The following is an 18823-nucleotide window of genomic DNA, read 5'->3' on the forward strand; positions in this document are numbered from 1 at the left end:
AAACTTTTTTATTTTACTATTGTAGGTCAACTCATTTGAGCAGCTCTGCATCAACTACACCAATGAAAAACTCCAGCAGTTGTTCAACAACACTATGTTCATTTTGGAGCAGGAAGAATACCAAAGGGAAGGCATTGAGTGGAACTTCATTGACTTTGGTCTAGATCTGCAACCATGCATAGAACTTATTGAGAGGCCTGTAAGTAATTTTGTAAGATCTTGTATAATTTGTATAACGCAAGAGGAGAAGGGTAATGTAGCCTATAAATTATTATTTGTTTCCTTATAGAATAACCCACCCGGTGTGTTGGCTCTTCTGGATGAAGAGTGTTGGTTCCCCAAAGCCACTGATGTCTCATTTGTAGAGAAACTGTTCGCAGAACAAGGGAACCATATTAAATTCCAAAAACCCAAGCAACTGAAGGTTAAAACCATCTTCACCCTTGTTCACTATGCTGGAAAGGTACAAGGATTGTATGATGACCTGGAAACATCTGTTGCCAATTTGCAAAAAAAGACAAAAAAAAATTAAAAAAAAAATGTTGTCTTCCGTAGGTGGATTATGATGCCACTTCTTGGCTAACCAAGAACATGGACCCCTTGAACGACAACGTGACTTCATTATTGAACCAGTCATCAGATAAATTTGTTGCAGATCTATGGAAAGATGGTAGGATATGGCTTCCGACACCGTATACTGCATGTTGCTTGGAGCTTGTCCATTGCTTAAATCCATTTTTATATAAAAGTTGACAGTTATTACAATCCTCTTTCTAGTTGACCGTATTGTGGGGTTGGATCAGATGGCAAAAATGACTGAAAGTTCCCTACCAAGTGCTTCAAAGACCAAGAAAGGCATGTTCCGTACGGTCGGCCAACTATACAAGGAGCAACTGGGCAAACTGATGACAACTCTGAGAAACACAAGTCCAAACTTTGTCCGTTGTATCATTCCAAATCATGAAAAGCGGGTAAATATATATTATATATACATTCACTGGAAATGTTTTAGCTTTACAAGAATGATACCTGTGTCATTTTGTTAATCTGCAATGCTGAATCATCGAAAGTAAGATATGCTCTTTGAAGCCTTGGCTGATAAATGAGAGTCTATCACTGGGTACTACCTAGATTTACTGAGATTAATTACAGTATTTCTAAACCGCAGAACTCATTGAATGTTCCGTAGGAATATAACTGTCTACTGTTATCCCAGGTTCTTAAATGCAATCTGGCAGCAGTTCTTTTGCCATTTAATCTGAGAAGATCTTGATGTAGAGGCAGAGAACCTGATTCCAGTGATGTGTTACATACTGGGCTGCTTGTTGTTGTTGCAATATAATCAGGGTTTTATCAGCAGGAGATTATCACTACAGGACTAGGTAGTCCTTTTGTTCTGTGAAACCTCGCCCTCACCACTGATTAGCAGTGTACACAGCAGCCAATCAGTCATGTGGGTGGGGTTACACAGAGCTCCACATTCAGAGAACTGGTTGAACTGCAGAGTAAATAATGATTTTATCAAAACTACAGCAAGTAGCCCAGAAAGTGATACATCACTGGAATCAGGGTCTCTGCTCCTATTTTAGGCTGCTCTCAGATTACATATCAAAAACCTTTTGGGGAACCTGTTACCAGAGTTTAAGTATCTAAACAAATACCACCACCCTTATTTACTCCATGACTTCAGTCAACAAACATGTATATCATCTACTGTCTCGCCCTGTGGATCCCCAAAAATATCATTTGAATTTCTCCCAGTATGTATGTAAATTAGTATGGTCTGGTCTGATCGGCATCATCACTGTGGTGTCTGTGCCCCGTCTTTATTTCTAACCGCCATCCTCTGATTATTGTGTCATCCACACAGCACAACATAATCTCGCGCCTGTGCCCACTCGCGCCGGCACACTTTCTGCCTTACTGAGGGCAAAGCACAGGACATCAATGTGCTGTGATGACGGCTTTCACGAGGATGCGTGCCTGTTGAGAAGTCTAGCTGCAAATTATTCATATATATATAATTTTTTTCTTTTTGCATATCCGCTTATTTCTTCGACTTTGTGTCTAATGTTATAACCGTCTCTTCAGTCAGGAAAGCTCGATGCCCATCTTGTTCTGGAACAGTTGAGATGCAATGGTGTCTTAGAAGGCATCAGGATTTGTCGGCAAGGATTCCCCAACAGAATAGTGTTCCAGGAGTTCCGTCAAAGGTAAGTCCCATGAAAACATAATTTATTACACAAACAGTGTAATGCTGGTGGGTCTGATCCCACTGCACCATGAGGAGCATAACTAAGTGTCTATCGGGTATTCACTAGAGCCTCTGATGGTGAGGATACGCTGGGCCGCCGGTAGACACCAGGTACCAATCCAGGGCAGTCCCCTAAGTCAGAGACTCAGGTATGGGGTACAAGTGGGCAAAACAGAAGCATAGTCAGACGGTCCAAGTTTGGGGCGGAAAACACAGGTTCAGAATTTGTAGCCGAGGTCAGGAGCGGAGAGATCAGGATAAATGAGAAGGCAAGCTGGGTCAATAATATGGAGTACAAAACAGGAATACACCAGTACAGGAAGCTAGAGACTGAGCTACCAGGAACCTAAGTTCTGGTGAGGGGGAGTGGACTGATGGCAGGTTATAGGTCGGGGAAGCAGATCTCTGCTGGACAGAATGGATACAATTTCTGCAGGGTTCGACCGCGTTCCCTTATGACTCACAAACCACCGAGCTGGAAGAGAAGCAACAGGTAGCTCAGAGAGATGGTCTGGCACTGGGGGAAGCAGAGCGAAACACACGGTGAGTAGGGCGGTGCTTAGAAGACATGAGAGAGGCCGGCATAACAAACGGTACCATAGAATAGTAAAATAGGCTACACGGTAATGAAAACCGGCAGAAAATGTATAATTAAAGAGGCTCCTCGGCTCTATACATTTGTGGCTTAAAACATGTAATGTTGTAATCTTGATGCTTCCATCTATAAGAATATATTTTAAAGTCTCCTGTAAAAAGGATATGGTGGAAACTTACCTATAATGGCATTTTATACTCAAGTCTATGCCGAAGAGTCTAAGGCACATGCCCATTAATACATTTGCTTCATCGTTGGCTGTCAGTGTGCCAGAATTGGAAATCTAAACCTTCCAATTTCTGACTAGTTACAGTAAATCTCATGTGCTTGTATTCATTATGACAGATATGAAATCCTCGCTGCTGGATCTATCCCTAAAGGCTTTATGGATGGTAAACAGGCTTGTGTGATCATGGTACGTAACACACAGAGATGATTAAATATGCCACCGTCTCCTCATATTGCCTTCATGCGTCCATTCCTGCTTGGTGTATGGGTATAAAAATATGATTATTACATTTATATGTATTATTTTTTATAAAAAAGTGTAAGACGTAGATAATATGTGGAATAATACATCATCTATAAAAAAGGGAAGTAAATGCCCATAGCAAACAATCTTTGAAAAATGAATGCTGCATCCTGATTGACTGCCGGGACTAACTACACCTCTTCTCCTTTGAAACTAGTTTATTAATAGTTTGTCTTCTAAAATACACTGAAAATTCTCTGAGAAGTTTAAATGTTCTGTATGTACTTAAAGAGGACCTACTAAAAAGAGCTTAATACCTCTTAAAAATCCCTGAGCTGCTCTGATTCTGCCGCTTTTTTCCATTTTGCGATGCATCTCTCCATTGCAGAGATTTTAAATGTGTTGCTTTTGGAGCGCAGTATGTGAAATCTCTGCTTGTAGTGCAACTGGGTGTTTTTTCAAAGTTTTCAGTGGGGGAATATGCTTCCCATACCACAGCTTGACAGCATCTGAGACTGCTAGGTCAATTGCCATGCTGTGATTGGCAACGTCTGGGAGGTGTGCCCTCCAAGAGAACACTCTAAGCAATGCCCAGTTGCACTGCAAGCAGAGATTTTACATAATGCGCTACGGAATAAACATATGTAAATGTTTTTACAATGGAGTGACACCGCAAGAAGTAAAAGAGTGGCAGTATCATGGGAGCTCAGGGATTTTTACAAAGCATTAATGCAATTTTTTTAAACAAATTTCCACAAATCGCAAATTATCCCCTATCAGCTGATTGCTGGGTGTACAAACACTGGGACCTCCAGGAATCCCAAAATTAGACTCCAGAACCCTGAGAATGGGTGTCTTGTATGGAGCAGAAGTGTGCATGCTCAACATACGCTCCATTTATTGTCTACAGCAACAAGTTATTTCCTAACCCAATGATAAGGGGATGACTTGCGATTTTGATAAAGATTAATACAGAAGGTCTTCAAGCATAAAAGTGTGTACAAAGCATTATCAATATGAAGACGTAATCTAATAATTTTTTTTAATGTTTTTGACAGATCAAAGCCTTAGAACTTGACCCCAATCTGTACCGAGTTGGCCAAAGTAAGATATTCTTCAGGACAGGTGTCCTTGCTCATCTGGAAGAAGAACGAGACTTGAAGATCACAGATATAATCATTGCTTTCCAAGCTCAAAGTCGTGGTTATCTCGCAAGAAAGTAAGTAACAGTGGGAAAAAGCAATAGCAAAATGAGTAAAGACTCCTTAACCCTGCTGTTGTCTTCGGTCTGGGGAGACCGATTTTGAACTTTGGTATTTTTGGGGGTGTTCAAGATGTGGTTCTGAAACTTGTGGTTGATTGACTTAAATGAGGATGGGTCGGTCGGCCACAGGTTTCAGAGCCGCATCTTGAATATTTTAAAGAATATTAAAGTTCAAGGTCGGTCGTTTTTGACCGAAGACAACAGCAGGGTTAATGGCCTGCAGAAGGAGAAAGACAAATCGCTTGACATTATTATGGCCCGTCCAGCACATTATAGCTATTTTCCTCTACATTTTCTGCTACTTGTCATCAATGAGGAAAAACATTAACATTCCATTACTTTGTATTAGATTATGCTATATCAGTTCATAGATTACAACACAAAATAATAGTATGAAGGCAAAAGATGAGGAAGATGCGTGGAATGGTGACTGAGGAGTTACGTTCCCATTATGGTCCCATTCACAGTAGGTTCAGTCTGGCTCCCTATTGAAAACACATGAACACTCCGAACAGTCTTCATAGTTACGGGGGAGTTGATGGAGATAATTTTGGGCTGAATGCTCGCTTGTACAGTGTGCAAACATTTTAGGCCTGTGTGGGAAAAAATGTTACAAAGGAAGAATGATTTAAAAAATAGAAATGATAATAGTTTCTTTTTTTATCGGTTAACCAAATGCAAAGGAATAAACAAAAGAAAAATCTAAATTAAATCAATATTTGGTTTCACCTCACTTGGCCTTCAAAAACATTACTTCTTCTCCATACTGTTGCACACAGTTTTTGAGGGAATTCTGGACGGACTTTGATCCAAACATCTTGGAGAACTAACCACAGATCTTCTGTTGATGTAGGCTTCCATAGATCCTTCTGTCTCTTCATACAAAGACGTGATGATGTTGAGGTCTCTGTGTAGTCCACATCATCACTGCCAGGACTCCTTGATCGTCTTTGCACCGAAGATAGTTCTTAATGACATTGACTGTATGTCTGGCGTCATTGTTCTGCTACAGAATATATTTGGAGTCAATCAGATGCCTCCTTGATGGTATTCTTGCCTTGCGGCATTTTTTCCACACCTGCCTAATAGTTTTGCACAGTACTGCATGTTCACGGCCAGCTCTAGACCATTAGGCTTTCGATCCAGTGATAATACTTTCCTGTTCTGCTTATGCATTTAATGAAGTTCTTCTTATTGCAGAGTTCTAGAACCAAGAAAATTTGCCCAAGCATCATAATACTTTATAATAACCAAATTTTTGGGTAAAAAAATGGCAATGATCTTAGGGTGTTCACATTTGCTTCATTTCAAGCTCCTGTCCTAAATTACGCCCAAATGCCTAAAATAAATCATAGCTTACTACCCTGTATTGTCTGGTAAATTGATGGCCACTATGTGCTACAACTGAAAGAGGTGACAGGCTCAAAAAGGCTGTCTTGAACAGACGGGGCACAAGCCCCTCCGTCTGGCAGATTCCAGAGGTACCCCAACCTTCACCCTTTAACCCCCTGTACAGGAATCTGGTCTTACAATGGAGTCCAGGGAATATCTTGCACGGAAGGGCTGCCGTCTGAAGGAGCGAATCAGAGGCAGGAAGGGTGGTCAAGTAGAGTCAAAAACAAGAGGTCACGTCAGGGTCAAAATCGTATTGCAAGTGGCTAGCCAAAAGTCAAGCCAAGGTCAAAGAACCGGAATAATCAGAATCACAGACAGGAGCTCAGCACAGCAGTATTCACTAGGACAGAAATGCTTTTGACTGCTAGTGGAGTCAGAGCTTCAGGGGTTTAAATAGCTGACTTCCCCAACCAAGGCTCTTGGGAAGGAGTTATCAAAACCTAGACGAAAATTAATCCTATAGCTCCTTTATAAAGCAGCAACAAAAATCCCACGGAAAAAGCAGAACTGGCACTGTCACGCAACACAAGCAACAAAGGCGTGCTGCCCAGCGACCAAAGCCGAAACAGAGGAGGCACAAATTGGCACAGATGCTGCACCATGGCAGAATCCCAACAGACCCCATCGTAGCCCTTAGGGTCCATTAATCACTTTTTGGTGTCCGTCATGTGTGGGTTCCCCTAATTTGTATAACTACAGCATGGAAGACTACAAAATTTACAACTCACTTTTTGTTAGGTGTATATTAATTTAGTGATAATTAATATATTTGAACCAATATGCCAACGAGCAACCCCAAATTAAGGGAAGGAGTAACGAGCCAAGATAAATATCCAATATAGAAATTGTTCCCAATAAATCAATTAAAAATATATAGTTTATTAATAGTTTGTTAGCGATAACTTTAATCTTATTATGTGTCATGTTATCAAAAATAAACTATTAATAAACTATATATTTTTTTGTTAATTGATTGTTTATTCCGTGTCATTTCTACATAGGATATTTGAATATTAATAGGCGGTACAATTTTGAATGTCTTCTCAATGTGTTTCATATTCATAGGGCTTTTTCAAAGAGGCAGCAGCAGCTAACTGCAATGAAAGTCATCCAAAGAAATTGTGCTGCTTATCTGAAACTCAGAAACTGGCAATGGTGGAGACTGTTCACTAAGGTAAAATCTTCACTCCTAAAAATATCTGCAGCAAGGATCCCAATAATTACATACAAATTTCTGGTCTGGTAGAATAATACTTACTAAAGGCTTATGAATTAAAATACTCATTCATCATATATCTCTTGTCAGGTGAAACCTCTACTGCAAGTCACCCGCCAGGAAGAAGAAATGCATGCCAAAGATGAAGAACTTGTAAGAGTCAGCGAGAAGTATCACAAAACAGAGATTGAATTGAAAGAGATTCAGATGAAACATATCCAGGTATGTGGAAGCCAGAACATGTTTTACGACACCTAGTCCATCTTAGTCAATCCAAGAAAATATCTAATATGAAGGTAAATCTTATACCATGATGGTTTTATTGTCTTTGCCCAGTTGACGGAAGAGAAGAATACACTCCAAGAGCAGCTTCAGGCTGAGACTGAGCTATATGCTGAAGCCGAAGAGCTGAGGATACGACTGCAAGCCAAGAAACAAGAACTGGAAGAGATTCTCCATGAGATGGAAGTCAGAATAGAAGAAGAAGAAGAACAAACCCAACAACTCCAAGCTGAGAAGAAGAAGATGTTGCAGCAGATGCAGGTGAGGCATCATTTGTCATCTCATCTCACTGTGGCTCAGTGGTTGGCGCTGTTGATTTGCAGCGCTGGGGTCCTGCGTTCAAATCCCACCAGGGACAACATCTGTAAAGAGTTTGTATGTTCTCCCAGTTTTCGTGAGGGCTTCTTCTGGGTTCTCTGGTTACCTCCCACACTCCAAAGACGTACTGGTAGGGAAATTAGATTGTGATACCCAATGGAGACCGTGTAGAAGATTTGTATAAAGGGCTTTGGAAATTAATATCAATTTCTAAGCAAATTAATATTTTGGTTTCCACTTTAGGACCTGGAAGAACAATTAGAAGAGGAGGAAGCCGCCAGACAGAAACTACAGCTGGAGAAGGTGACGGCAGAAGCCAAGATAAAGAAATTGGAAGACGATGTTCTTCTAATGGACGATCAGAACAACAAGTTATCTAAGGTATAAACATTGGGAGACATTTTTACCTTATATAAAAGTCTTTTTATCTCAATAGCAAATATTAATATACTTTTTTTTAAAAAACTAGGAGAGAAAAGTGCTGGAGGAGAGAGTCAGCGACCTTACATCTAATTTGGCAGAAGAAGAAGAAAAAGCAAAGAACCTGACAAAATTAAAAAATAAACATGAATCTATGATCTCAGAACTGGAAGGTTAGTAAATTTATTGATTACTTGTAAATATATATATATATATATATATATATATACATGGAAAGGCTCACATCGGGATCCTGGACGTAGTGTCCATCACCTTAAGAATTTAGGGGATCTGCACCACTGACCCGTCCTGATGATCTTTCAGTTAACCTCATACATTGCCTTAGACCTTAGATCCAACTACAAATGATTCTTATATACGAGTAAACGCTATTTAGATCATACTTAGGCCATACCATAACAATAAAAATGCTGAATAGAAGAACAACATTTCAACCGCTTCATCCTTTATGACCTCTATTTCTCCTTCCTTTAGTGCGTCTAAAGAAAGAAGAGAAAAGCAGACAAGAGCTTGAAAAGGTGAAGCGAAAGATGGAAGGAGAATCTAGCGACCTTCATGAACAAATTGCCGACCTGCAAGCACAAATCGCTGAGCTCAAACAACAATTAGCCAAGAAAGAAGAGGAGTTACAAGCAGCTCTCGCCAGGTGACTGAAGCTGGTCAGGCGAGAAGGGCAATGTTTCAAGGATGATATAATACAGTATAAAGATGAATTGTAAGGGGAGCAGGTCGGAAAGTGTTAAATGTAGTAGTAAAGCAGCTACAGTACACTAAATATTTCCAGGTTTTATAGCCGTAAATCGTGTAAATTACAGCGTTAGATTTATTTGGGATGGAGATGCTATATGTGGCAAACCTGAGTGCTTATTCCCAATGTGTCTATCATTTATTTATTTTTTAATCACTTGAAGGTTGGAAGATGAAACCGCCCAGAAAAATAATGCTTTGAAAAAAATCAGAGAGTTGGAAGCTCATATATCCGACCTTCAAGAAGACTTAGAATCCGAAAGATCAGCGAGGAACAAGGCAGAGAAGCAAAAGAGAGACTTGGGTGAAGAGTTGGAAGCACTGAAGACAGAGTTAGAAGACACACTCGACAGCACAGCAACACAACAAGAGCTCCGGTGAGAGTGTAAAAAAAATCCTGAAAATTGGGAAAAGAAAGCATTAGACACAATTATTTAAGAAAAAAAAGCTTGAGAAATTCTGTTCTCAAAGAAACAAATGGGGTGACTCTATTATCCTATAGGTAGGAGCTTCATTACTGCTAAACGGGCATTTAGGGCATATACTAAGGCTATGTCATGAGGGTCTATAAATGGGATATTGTCTTAAAGTGTAGCTTTTTTTTTTTCAGAACTTGCAGAAGAAAGTCCGTGTCTACATCTAGCTCTCTCCTACCCTTATATAGAACCTTATGAGCACCGCCTGTCATCGTCTTTATTTTTATCAGATTTTACCCATGAATTAGGTTTCAATTATCAATCCAAAGGGATAAAGAAGCAAATTTCTCCAATAAGATATAATACAAAGATTCTAATTTCATGTGTACTTTTTTTATGAAAAATAAAGTTAAAATGACTTTTAGTCTTTTAAGGAACGCTATAACGTTCTAAGCAGTACCTCCATTGGCAAGGAACCCATGGGCACTGCACTAATGCCCAAATGGCCAGTCTACTTGTTACAATAATTTAGCTTAATTTACAGAAATTATGAATATTAAAGGTAGTTTTATCATTGTTTATATACATATAAATGTAGGCCATCATAAAAAACCTCACTGTCCGTTGGATGTGGTGACATGTGAATGGTCAGTTATGGGGACCAATGTCCATAGTGCGTAGCTTGCATACTGAAGATTGATTGCAGACTCATAGTCTTTATAACCACTTAATTACAGAACGAAGAGAGAACAGGAGGTTACAGTACTGAAGAAGGCATTGGATGAGGAGACAAGATCACATGAAGCCCAGGTCCAGGAGATGAGACAGAAGCACACTCAAGCTGTTGAAGAGATAACAGAACAACTGGAACAAGTAAAAAGGGTATGATTTCTTCATTATTAGGATCAATTAATAAAATATGTATTAGTAAGACCCTGATTAATGTCATATTTTTCTAATATTCAGGTCAAAGTCAACTTGGAAAAGAGCAAACAAGGTTTGGAGAAGGAGAACTCCGAGCTCACGGTAGAGATCAGATCATTAAACCAGGCCAAGCAAGATGTAGAGCATAAGAAGAAAAAGCTTGAAGTTCAGTTACAAGAGCTGCAGTCTAAGTATACCGAAGGAGAACGGGCCAGAAATGAGCTGACAGAAAAGTCCCACAGAGTACAGGTACAGAACGTTACCACTTTGGACGTCACTTTTCAGTACTGCTTTACTGATTTCTTATATTTGTAGGTGGAACTGGAAAATGTCACTGTCCTACTCAGTGAAGCAGAAACAAAATCCATTAAATTCTCTAAAGATGTTGCAAGCTTATCATCACAGCTTCAGGACACTCAGGCAAGTGGCGGGCGTTAAGTATATCGGTATTAATTATTTCTGCTCTCCTCAAAATATGTTTTAGTGATCTTTCCAGTATATATAGATTAACGGACTTGATTTTGTAGGAGTTGCTACAAGAAGAGACTCGTCAGAAGTTAAATGTGACCACCAAGCTCCGTCAAGTAGAGGATGAAAAGAACAGTCTCCAAGAACAACTAGATGAAGAAGCAGAGGCCAAGCAGAACCTTGAACGTCACATCTCCACACTGAATATCCAGGTAATTGTCCTGTCATTTGATTGTTATGGGGTCATCTGTTAAGGTAGATTCACCAAGCTGAAGGTCAGGGTGAAGAACATAGACTAAAGGCCCACACAGTTGACAGGACTTTCCAGATGGCAAATGGAACTGCAAGAATCAGGCCAGCAGGTAGACAAGAAATGGTGGGAACACAAGAAAACACAGATCCAGAAATAATACACACAGGAACTGAAGATGTATAGTCAGTTCAGGACTGGCAACAGCGTTTGTAGTGTGAAGAAGACCAGAGAAGGGTGTCTAGATTCTTGCCTGACTGATAATCTCAAGGCAAAGAGGAATTTTATCTCTAGATCCTTTTGTTCTGAGTGGAGATGAAACACCACCAAAGGTGTCTTACTGTGGCTTATTCCACTCTTCCTATTGATACAACACTACTAAACCAAGAGTACATGTGTATGGGGTGATCAGGAGGAATAATTGTCATTAAACAGCTATTGAAGGCTTGTAGGCACCTAAGGAGTAAGAAACAAATGTATCTGCTGATATAATGAGAAGGTATGGATGTCATTATATTATTGCTAAAAAAACATTTGGAATACCATGGTTTGGGCCACTAGTAAGTTTATAATTTACTTGCTCTTCCAATTCAGCTGTCAGACTCCAAGAGGAAACTGCAAGAATTTACTTCCACAATAGAATCAATGGAAGAAGGCAAGAAAAAATTCCAGAGAGACATTGAGTCCATGACACAACAGTTTGAGGAGAAAGCTGCGGCTTTTGACAAATTGGAAAAGACAAAGACTCGCCTACAGCAGGAGCTCGATGACTTAGTAGTTGATTTGGAAAATCAGCGCCAACTGGTGTCCAACTTGGAGAAAAAACAGAAGAAGTTCGACCAGGTTGGTCACATTTGGATGATACTGACATTTATACTAGGTAATGATTTTATAGATGGTGGCTGACTATTCATTTTATATTGGCAGATGTTGGCAGAGGAGAAAAACATATCTTCAAAATACGCAGATGAGAGAGACAGAGCTGAAGCAGAAGCCAGAGAGAAAGAAACCAAAGCATTATCACTCGCCAGAGCTCTTGAAGAAGCCTTACAGTCCAAGGAAGAACTTGAGAGAGTTAATAAACTACTGAAGACTGAGATGGAAGACTTGGTCAGCTCCAAGGATGATGTAGGCAAGAATGTAAGTACCGTATTTCGGATATGTTGTTGTTACCAACGAAAATAACTTCTGAAATGTAGTCAGGTTATCTCAAGCCACAAATTACACACAGTCAGGCTGAGAAATCCAATAAAAGTAGATGACAAAGATGTGTTTTCTCTACTAAGGTCCATGATTTGGAGAAATCCAAGAGAACTCTTGAACAACAAGTTGAAGAAATGAAGACACAGCTGGAGGAATTGGAAGATGAGCTCCAAGCGACAGAAGATGCCAAACTTAGACTCGAAGTCAACATGCAAGCCCTTAAAACACAATTTGAGAGAGATTTACAAGCTAGAGATGAGCAGAATGAGGAGAAGAGGAGGCAGCTGGTCAAACAGGTAATCAGAAATAGGTACAAACGTGTAGTAATAATCATTATTATCACTATGCAAGCAGTCTTCAAAGTTTATTTATTCTCACTTTCTAAGGTTCACGAGTATGAAACAGAACTGGAAGATGAACGGAAACAGAGGACAGCAGCAGCTGCATCCAAGAAGAAATTAGAAGTTGATATCAAAGACTTGGAAGGACAAGTTGACTTTGCCAACAAAGGTCGGGATGAAGCCATCAAACAACTGAGGAAGCTGCAGGTCAGCACAATTAAATAGACAATTCAAACAAGAAAGAATCAAAATAATACACAATTATTTTACGACATTTCATAAAATATGTCCTTACACAAAGGTTTCAAGTCTGTGTATATCAGTATTAATACATTTTATTGTCTCTCTTAATAATATATACAGAAAAAATAACATATTATATACATTTCAGGCTCAGATGAAAGACTTCCAGAGAGATCTTGATGATGCTCGTGCAGCACGAGAGGAGATCTTTGGTACTGCTAGAGAGAACGAGAAGAAAGCCAAGAGCTTAGAAGCTGAACTTATCCAACTACAAGAGGTAACAAATAAGATTTTTGCATTAAAGGAGATGAAACCATAAGAGAAAAAAGATAGTCCCACAACTTCATACATGACAATTACTCCTATAGGATTTGGCTGCTGCTGAGAGAGCAAAAAAACAATCAGATTTGGAGAAAGAGGAACTTGCAGAAGAACTTGCAGGCAGCGCATCAGGAAAGTAAGTGAAGCCTTCAGGAAGAAAAGAATAAAAAAGAACATAATCCTTCTAGTAGTTACTATATCACAATAATTTACACCATTCATTTCATGTCGATAGATCCACTCTCCTGGATGACAAGCGGCGTCTGGAAGCCAGAATCACACAGCTGGAGGAGGAACTGGAGGAAGAACAGGGCAACATAGAAGGCATGAGTGACAGGATGAGGAAAGCAGTGCAGCAGGTAGACATCAGGATGATAGCCTACATTTTATAATATCGGGACTGGCTTTTATAAGTTATGTGTATCTTGGTTTGCAGGCAGAACAACTTAACAATGAACTGGTGGCTGAGCGCAGCACTTCGCAGAAGAACGAGAGTGCACGCCAGCAGCTGGAAAGGCAGAACAAAGAGCTCAAGAGCAAACTGCAAGAAATGGAGGGCACCGTCAAGTCCAAATTCAAGTCCACGATCTCTGCAATGGAAGCTAAGATCGCTCAGCTTGAGGAACAGCTAGAACAGGAATCCAGGTAGGTCGTGCGCCCAACGTCTTTGAAGATATCTGCTTCATTGTGCACTCTAAAACGCAATATTCTATAAGAGTGGTCCCTATAGATATAATTATAACACTACATTGTATGATATTTGGATATACGTAATCCTGTGGTGGGTAAGCAAAATGTCTCCATCCCATTCTAGCAACAGTAATTCAGCACCAAAGAATAGGTTAAAGCTATAACAGTATCCCCTGATATGTAGTTAATAAGCTTGAAAAAGAGACCGGTCCATAAAGTCCAACATATAATCGCAAAGTGTTGATCCAGAGAAAGGCAAAATCCTTCTGTTATAAATGCTAATTGCCTTGTATCATGAAGAAAATTACTTTCCAACCCTCTATCCACCCCACCCCCCAAACTGCTTATACTGTGTGGTTGTATGGTAGTTCTTTGAAATGTAAGTCAATCAACATCTTTAAATTTTGTATCTGTTGCTGCATTCTTGAGAAATTGGTGTTCACAGGCAAATTAGGGTTTAGGTGCTCTGGTCGTGACAGAGCACTTCCTGAGTCTCTGACTCCCCAGGTTATTTCCCTGCCCAGCACCATCTTCTTTAGCTTGATTTATAGCTCACGGTCTGTTGGATGTTAGACTCCAGGCAAGGAAATAAGAAAGAGAGCTATGAGGCAAGCGGGGAAACAACCTGGGGAGGCAGTAGCTCCTTAAGTGCTCTGTTACACCTACAGCACTTAACAGAATTTTTGCATAAGCAGCAACAGACAAAAGATATAAAAGTGTCAATGGATTTACATTTCAAAGACCTGAAGGGTTTATATGGTTTTGGGGAGTTGATCTTACTGACTGATTCCCTTTAATCCGTGTCATGTACACTTAACCTGAATTTTACTTCACACCTTTCAGAGACAAACAAGCATCACTGAAATCAATAAAACAGAAAGACAAAAAGCTTAAAGAGGCTCTTCTTCAAGTTGAAGATGAAAGAAAGCAGGCCGAGCAGTACAAGGAACAGGTAAACTCATTTCAACAAACTGGATATGGAAAATATAAGAATCTCGGCCCAATATATTATAATTCCCCTAATTGGCTGAAATGAAGGCTAGAACCACAGTTCCTTCTTTATCTGAAAGTTAAAGCTTTGCAGCATCTGATCAGATCACAATTTCTAGGAAAGATGTGATTCTCACTTTTACCACTTCACCTGGAAGGACCATGCTGCAGTCACTCTATACCACTATGTCATTTCACCCATCCTCAGGGGTGTAACTATAGTGGGTGGAGAGATAGAAGTCACACCCCTGCCTTGGGGCTAAGCTCCTCCCATAAGGTCCCTTTGGTCCATATGAGAATATCACTACTATTATAGCTGGAGACAATTGCATTGGGATCTATGAGCTTCGAGTTCTTCCACTGACACCACATTGTGTATAAATTTCATGCCAATATGTTCTAGAGTGTATATGTATCTCAATTATTTCATATTTTAGGCCGAAAAGGGAAATGTAAAACAGAAACAACTGAAACGACAGCTGGAGGAGGCTGAGGAAGAAACACAACGTCTCAATGCTAACCGAAGGAAAATACAGAGGGAGCTGGATGAGGCCACTGAGAGCAATGAGACACTGACCAGAGAGCTCAGTGGACTTAAGAGCAAACTCAGGTACGGTCATTATACAAGTAGCCTCTAAAGACTGCATGTATAGGGAAAATGAATTATCGGATAATCGCTCCATATTCCCTAACAAAAAGGATCAGAATGACTGCAGGACAGATTTTCTTGCCCCTTAGCAATGGCCAGGCTGTGTTAATAAGGTACCTTAAGACAACGAATCTAGAGAGGCTGAAAAATGTTAGAACTAGTAAACCCTTCACGAAAAATACTAAAAAATAATATAGATACTTCCATAAATATAATAAGGTCATATTCACACTGAGCTTTTGGGGGGAAGTTTTAAAATGGAAACTCTCCAATTCCTCCTCAAAAATTTGGAGTTTCTGCTCAGTTTCTGCTCCAAAAACTTTACAAAAAGTCAATGTGCACACACCACGAGAAGAGAGCTTCTTGTGCTACTACCTGTATTAATTTCAGTACCAGTAAGGCTATGTTCATAAGGATTTTTTTTTATCCTGAAGGCCCTTCAGAAAAACTTCCTTTTTGGAGAGTTTTTCTTTCATGACAATGTTTTTGAAGAGTTTTGATTGGACAATGCCTAGTTTGGGATGGAATCCATCAGCAGTGGCTTCACAGATGTGACGTGTTATTGTTTTTCCTTTTCCGCCAAGTGTTTTGTTCATCTCTTGGGGGGAAAAAAAGCTGCAATAACTCCTAAGATGAACAGCAAAGTGAATTTCCCATAGAAATTATTAAAAAGACTTTTCCAAGCCTCTATGGAGGCTGATCTTGAGGAAGATTTTGGAGCAGATCCAATTAAAAAAAAAAACGTGTGAACATAGCCTAACAGTTAAACTCTCGAAGAATGAAAACTGGCAACTGGGGCTGTGGCCCAACTCTTTTTTTTTGCCTGTGCTTTTTTTTAAACTTGACTTGGAAAAATGTATAAATACATATGGCCAAATTCAGGCTATTGTACGCATCTCTTGAGTTTTCTGAGATAAGAATGATGAGAAAAATCCCCCGATAAAATATTCCTATGCTTTTCTGGTGCTTTTCCATTGCTCAACGCACTAAAAAAAAGCATATAAATCACACGACTGTGTCAATAAAGTTTTGTCAAAGGCAAAATACCAGGAAGTATCAAAAACAAAGAAGCTTTATTTAAAACAAGAGACAAAAACCGCAATGTCAAAAACACGATGCTAACGCAATGAAAAAAAACCCACAACCTAATTTACCGAGTAGGTTAAAACATTCTGTAGAAATTCTGAAACTGAAAATCACCAAATACTTATCGTAGGAATATAACCCTAGAATGGAGCGGCAGTGGACCACTTTCCCATTCAATCACTTTGTGGCTTTCGAGCACTGCCCTTGGCTTATTTTGGCACCCCCGTAGAGAATGAATGGAGTAACGGTCCGTCATCCAACTTACCGCGCCATTTTGTAACAGGGCTGAAAGTGTCTCATCAATTCCCCATTTTGCTGGGTCCCAGCATTGGGATCTCCACCGATCAGTACATTATCACCTATCCGGTGGACTTATCATTGGACAAGTCCTTTAAGGAGTCCCATATAGTATAATAGTTCTGACATGACACATCTATTAACAGTATGGGAGCTGGGAAGAAAGATACCCTGAACTAGATAGCAAGCAGCCAGGTTTTTAAGGACATATTTATTATTCCAGATTTTGACCACTTAAATCCCTTATTAGAGCGCATTATCAGGGGATTCAAGTCTGCCAGTATGCCATGCCAAAGTTCTCGAACGTCTTGTCATTTACATGACCTTGTATGGTAAAAAACATTGGGCCTTAAAATTAGTAAAGAATGTCAATGGACTGAAATTCTACAAAAGATTACCATGAAGCTGGAAAGCTATTCTTCTGGGTCACTAACATTTTGCCGTAGTTTTGATTGGCTTGGTTTGGTTGCCCGAGACCCCAGTAATGACTGTAGTAAAGGGGCAGAAGTGCTCAGTTTGGCTCCGATTGCCATTTTTTGGATCTGGAACACTCTGCTCAGCTGTTCCAGGAAAGTTGGCAAACCTGTCGAAAGCTCTGCTCGGCTGTTCCAGGAAAGTTGGCAAAACCTGCCGAAAGCTCTGCTCGGCTGTTCCAGGAAAGTTGGCAAAACCTGTCGAAAGCTCTGCTCGGCTGTTCCAGGAAAGTTGGCAAAACCTGTCAAAAGCACTCAGTCAAGCAGTATTGCCTCTTCATTACATCTATCACATGGGGTCTCCACACCCACACCCCCTCTAAACAAAACATTGGACATATCGCCATGATATTAGCCACCAGATAAAAATATATCTTTCTGATGTTGATGCCTTTGATTTGAAGTTTTTGTGTTATGATGTGCTGGTATAACAGCTGCAGACTTTCTATTGCAGAGGGACACAGGATACTGCGCAATGACTAAGCAGGTACCAACGCCTTCAATTTTGCAGCTCCTCCTAAATGGGCGTATTTACACTTTATTCTTTTTTTTCCTTTTAAAGACACATTGAATGTCTCAGATTCCACCTAAAAGACAATGCAACAATGTCTGGGCTAAAAGCAAAAAAAATAAAAAAAAGAATGTAAAATAAAAAAGAAAGAACATGCACCTAAAAAAAGTTTTTAGCAGCATGAAACATGCAATGTGTCTTCAAACATCCACCCTTTTCCTGCAAAATCTGAAGGCTTGGACATCTATGTATGGATATAATCTAATTCTAAAAGACGACTAAGCAAATAGAAAAAAACTAACGTCCCCACCCAGATACATATAATGTAGACAGTATATTGCACTCAACTAACTTAACACACCTCAGTCTCTCCATTGTCATGTGGAATGTGTCCGTCATGCATGATAATGAGCACTATATGTCAGCATTAACTATACTTTATTTTATTATAGGAAATATGAAATTTTCGGTATTTTCTGATGTATTTTTTTAGTATTTTAGAAAAACGATACAAAGGATAAAAACTTTTATTTTAAAATTATAATTTAATTTTTTTTAATAATTTTAAAATAAAAATTAGAATTTTAAAATCTCACTAAAGGGGTGGTTAACTTTCTTTTTTTGGGTGGGGGTTTGCAGCTTTTTACAGAGATTCCTGTTGCTGGAACCAGTGGTGACTGAGAAACCAGATGGCTCAGTTTCTCACAGTTCAGGGGACGACGGTCCATCCCTAAAATTATTTTTACAGAAACCATCCTCACATTACTGATCACCACCACACCGGCCGGCTAAGGTTCTTCTGATGTCTCTGTTCTTCTTCATCCAGTCGGGCTTGGCATGTGACGACTACAGCTTACTAGCCACAACATGGCGGTGACAAGTCCATAAGGCCTTCCAAATTTTCTATTTCCAAACTAAAGTATCAACCTTTCGAAGTAAACACAGTGCAACAACCACTCAGCAAGTCATGGTTGCAT

At 39.7% G+C, this 18823-nt stretch overlaps 1 protein-coding gene across 3 annotated transcripts in view; it reads left to right on the top strand.

The window, feature by feature from the left end:
* The window catches only part of MYH11 (myosin heavy chain 11), a 128563-nt gene that overhangs the window by 104006 nt on the left and 5734 nt on the right, over positions 1–18823 (top strand). For 2 of the 3 annotated variants that reach the window (XM_069734095.1, XM_069734096.1), the window contains 28 exons: positions 26–199; positions 290–463; positions 556–670; positions 778–971; positions 2092–2213; positions 3195–3264; positions 4380–4540; positions 7046–7154; positions 7287–7418; positions 7533–7739; positions 8040–8177; positions 8266–8389; positions 8712–8883; positions 9149–9361; positions 10138–10282; positions 10367–10573; positions 10640–10744; positions 10852–11004; positions 11637–11885; positions 11970–12182; positions 12329–12541; positions 12632–12793; positions 12978–13106; positions 13198–13286; positions 13386–13509; positions 13587–13795; positions 14684–14792; positions 15268–15440. In XM_069734095.1, coding sequence (XP_069590196.1) covers positions 26–199; positions 290–463; positions 556–670; positions 778–971; positions 2092–2213; positions 3195–3264; positions 4380–4540; positions 7046–7154; positions 7287–7418; positions 7533–7739; positions 8040–8177; positions 8266–8389; positions 8712–8883; positions 9149–9361; positions 10138–10282; positions 10367–10573; positions 10640–10744; positions 10852–11004; positions 11637–11885; positions 11970–12182; positions 12329–12541; positions 12632–12793; positions 12978–13106; positions 13198–13286; positions 13386–13509; positions 13587–13795; positions 14684–14792; positions 15268–15440 — 4385 coding nt within the window. Of the gene's footprint in view, positions 1–25; positions 200–289; positions 464–555; positions 671–777; positions 972–2091; positions 2214–3194; positions 3265–4379; positions 4541–7045; positions 7155–7286; positions 7419–7532; positions 7740–8039; positions 8178–8265; positions 8390–8711; positions 8884–9148; positions 9362–10137; positions 10283–10366; positions 10574–10639; positions 10745–10851; positions 11005–11636; positions 11886–11969; positions 12183–12328; positions 12542–12631; positions 12794–12977; positions 13107–13197; positions 13287–13385; positions 13510–13586; positions 13796–14683; positions 14793–15267; positions 15441–17789; positions 17823–18823 lie in introns of all 3 variants that reach the window. The other variant, XM_069734097.1, reaches the window with a different exon arrangement.

Source organism: Ranitomeya imitator, chromosome 7 (assembly GCF_032444005.1).
Source record: "Ranitomeya imitator isolate aRanImi1 chromosome 7, aRanImi1.pri, whole genome shotgun sequence".
Classification (NCBI taxonomy): domain Eukaryota; kingdom Metazoa; phylum Chordata; class Amphibia; order Anura; family Dendrobatidae; genus Ranitomeya; species Ranitomeya imitator.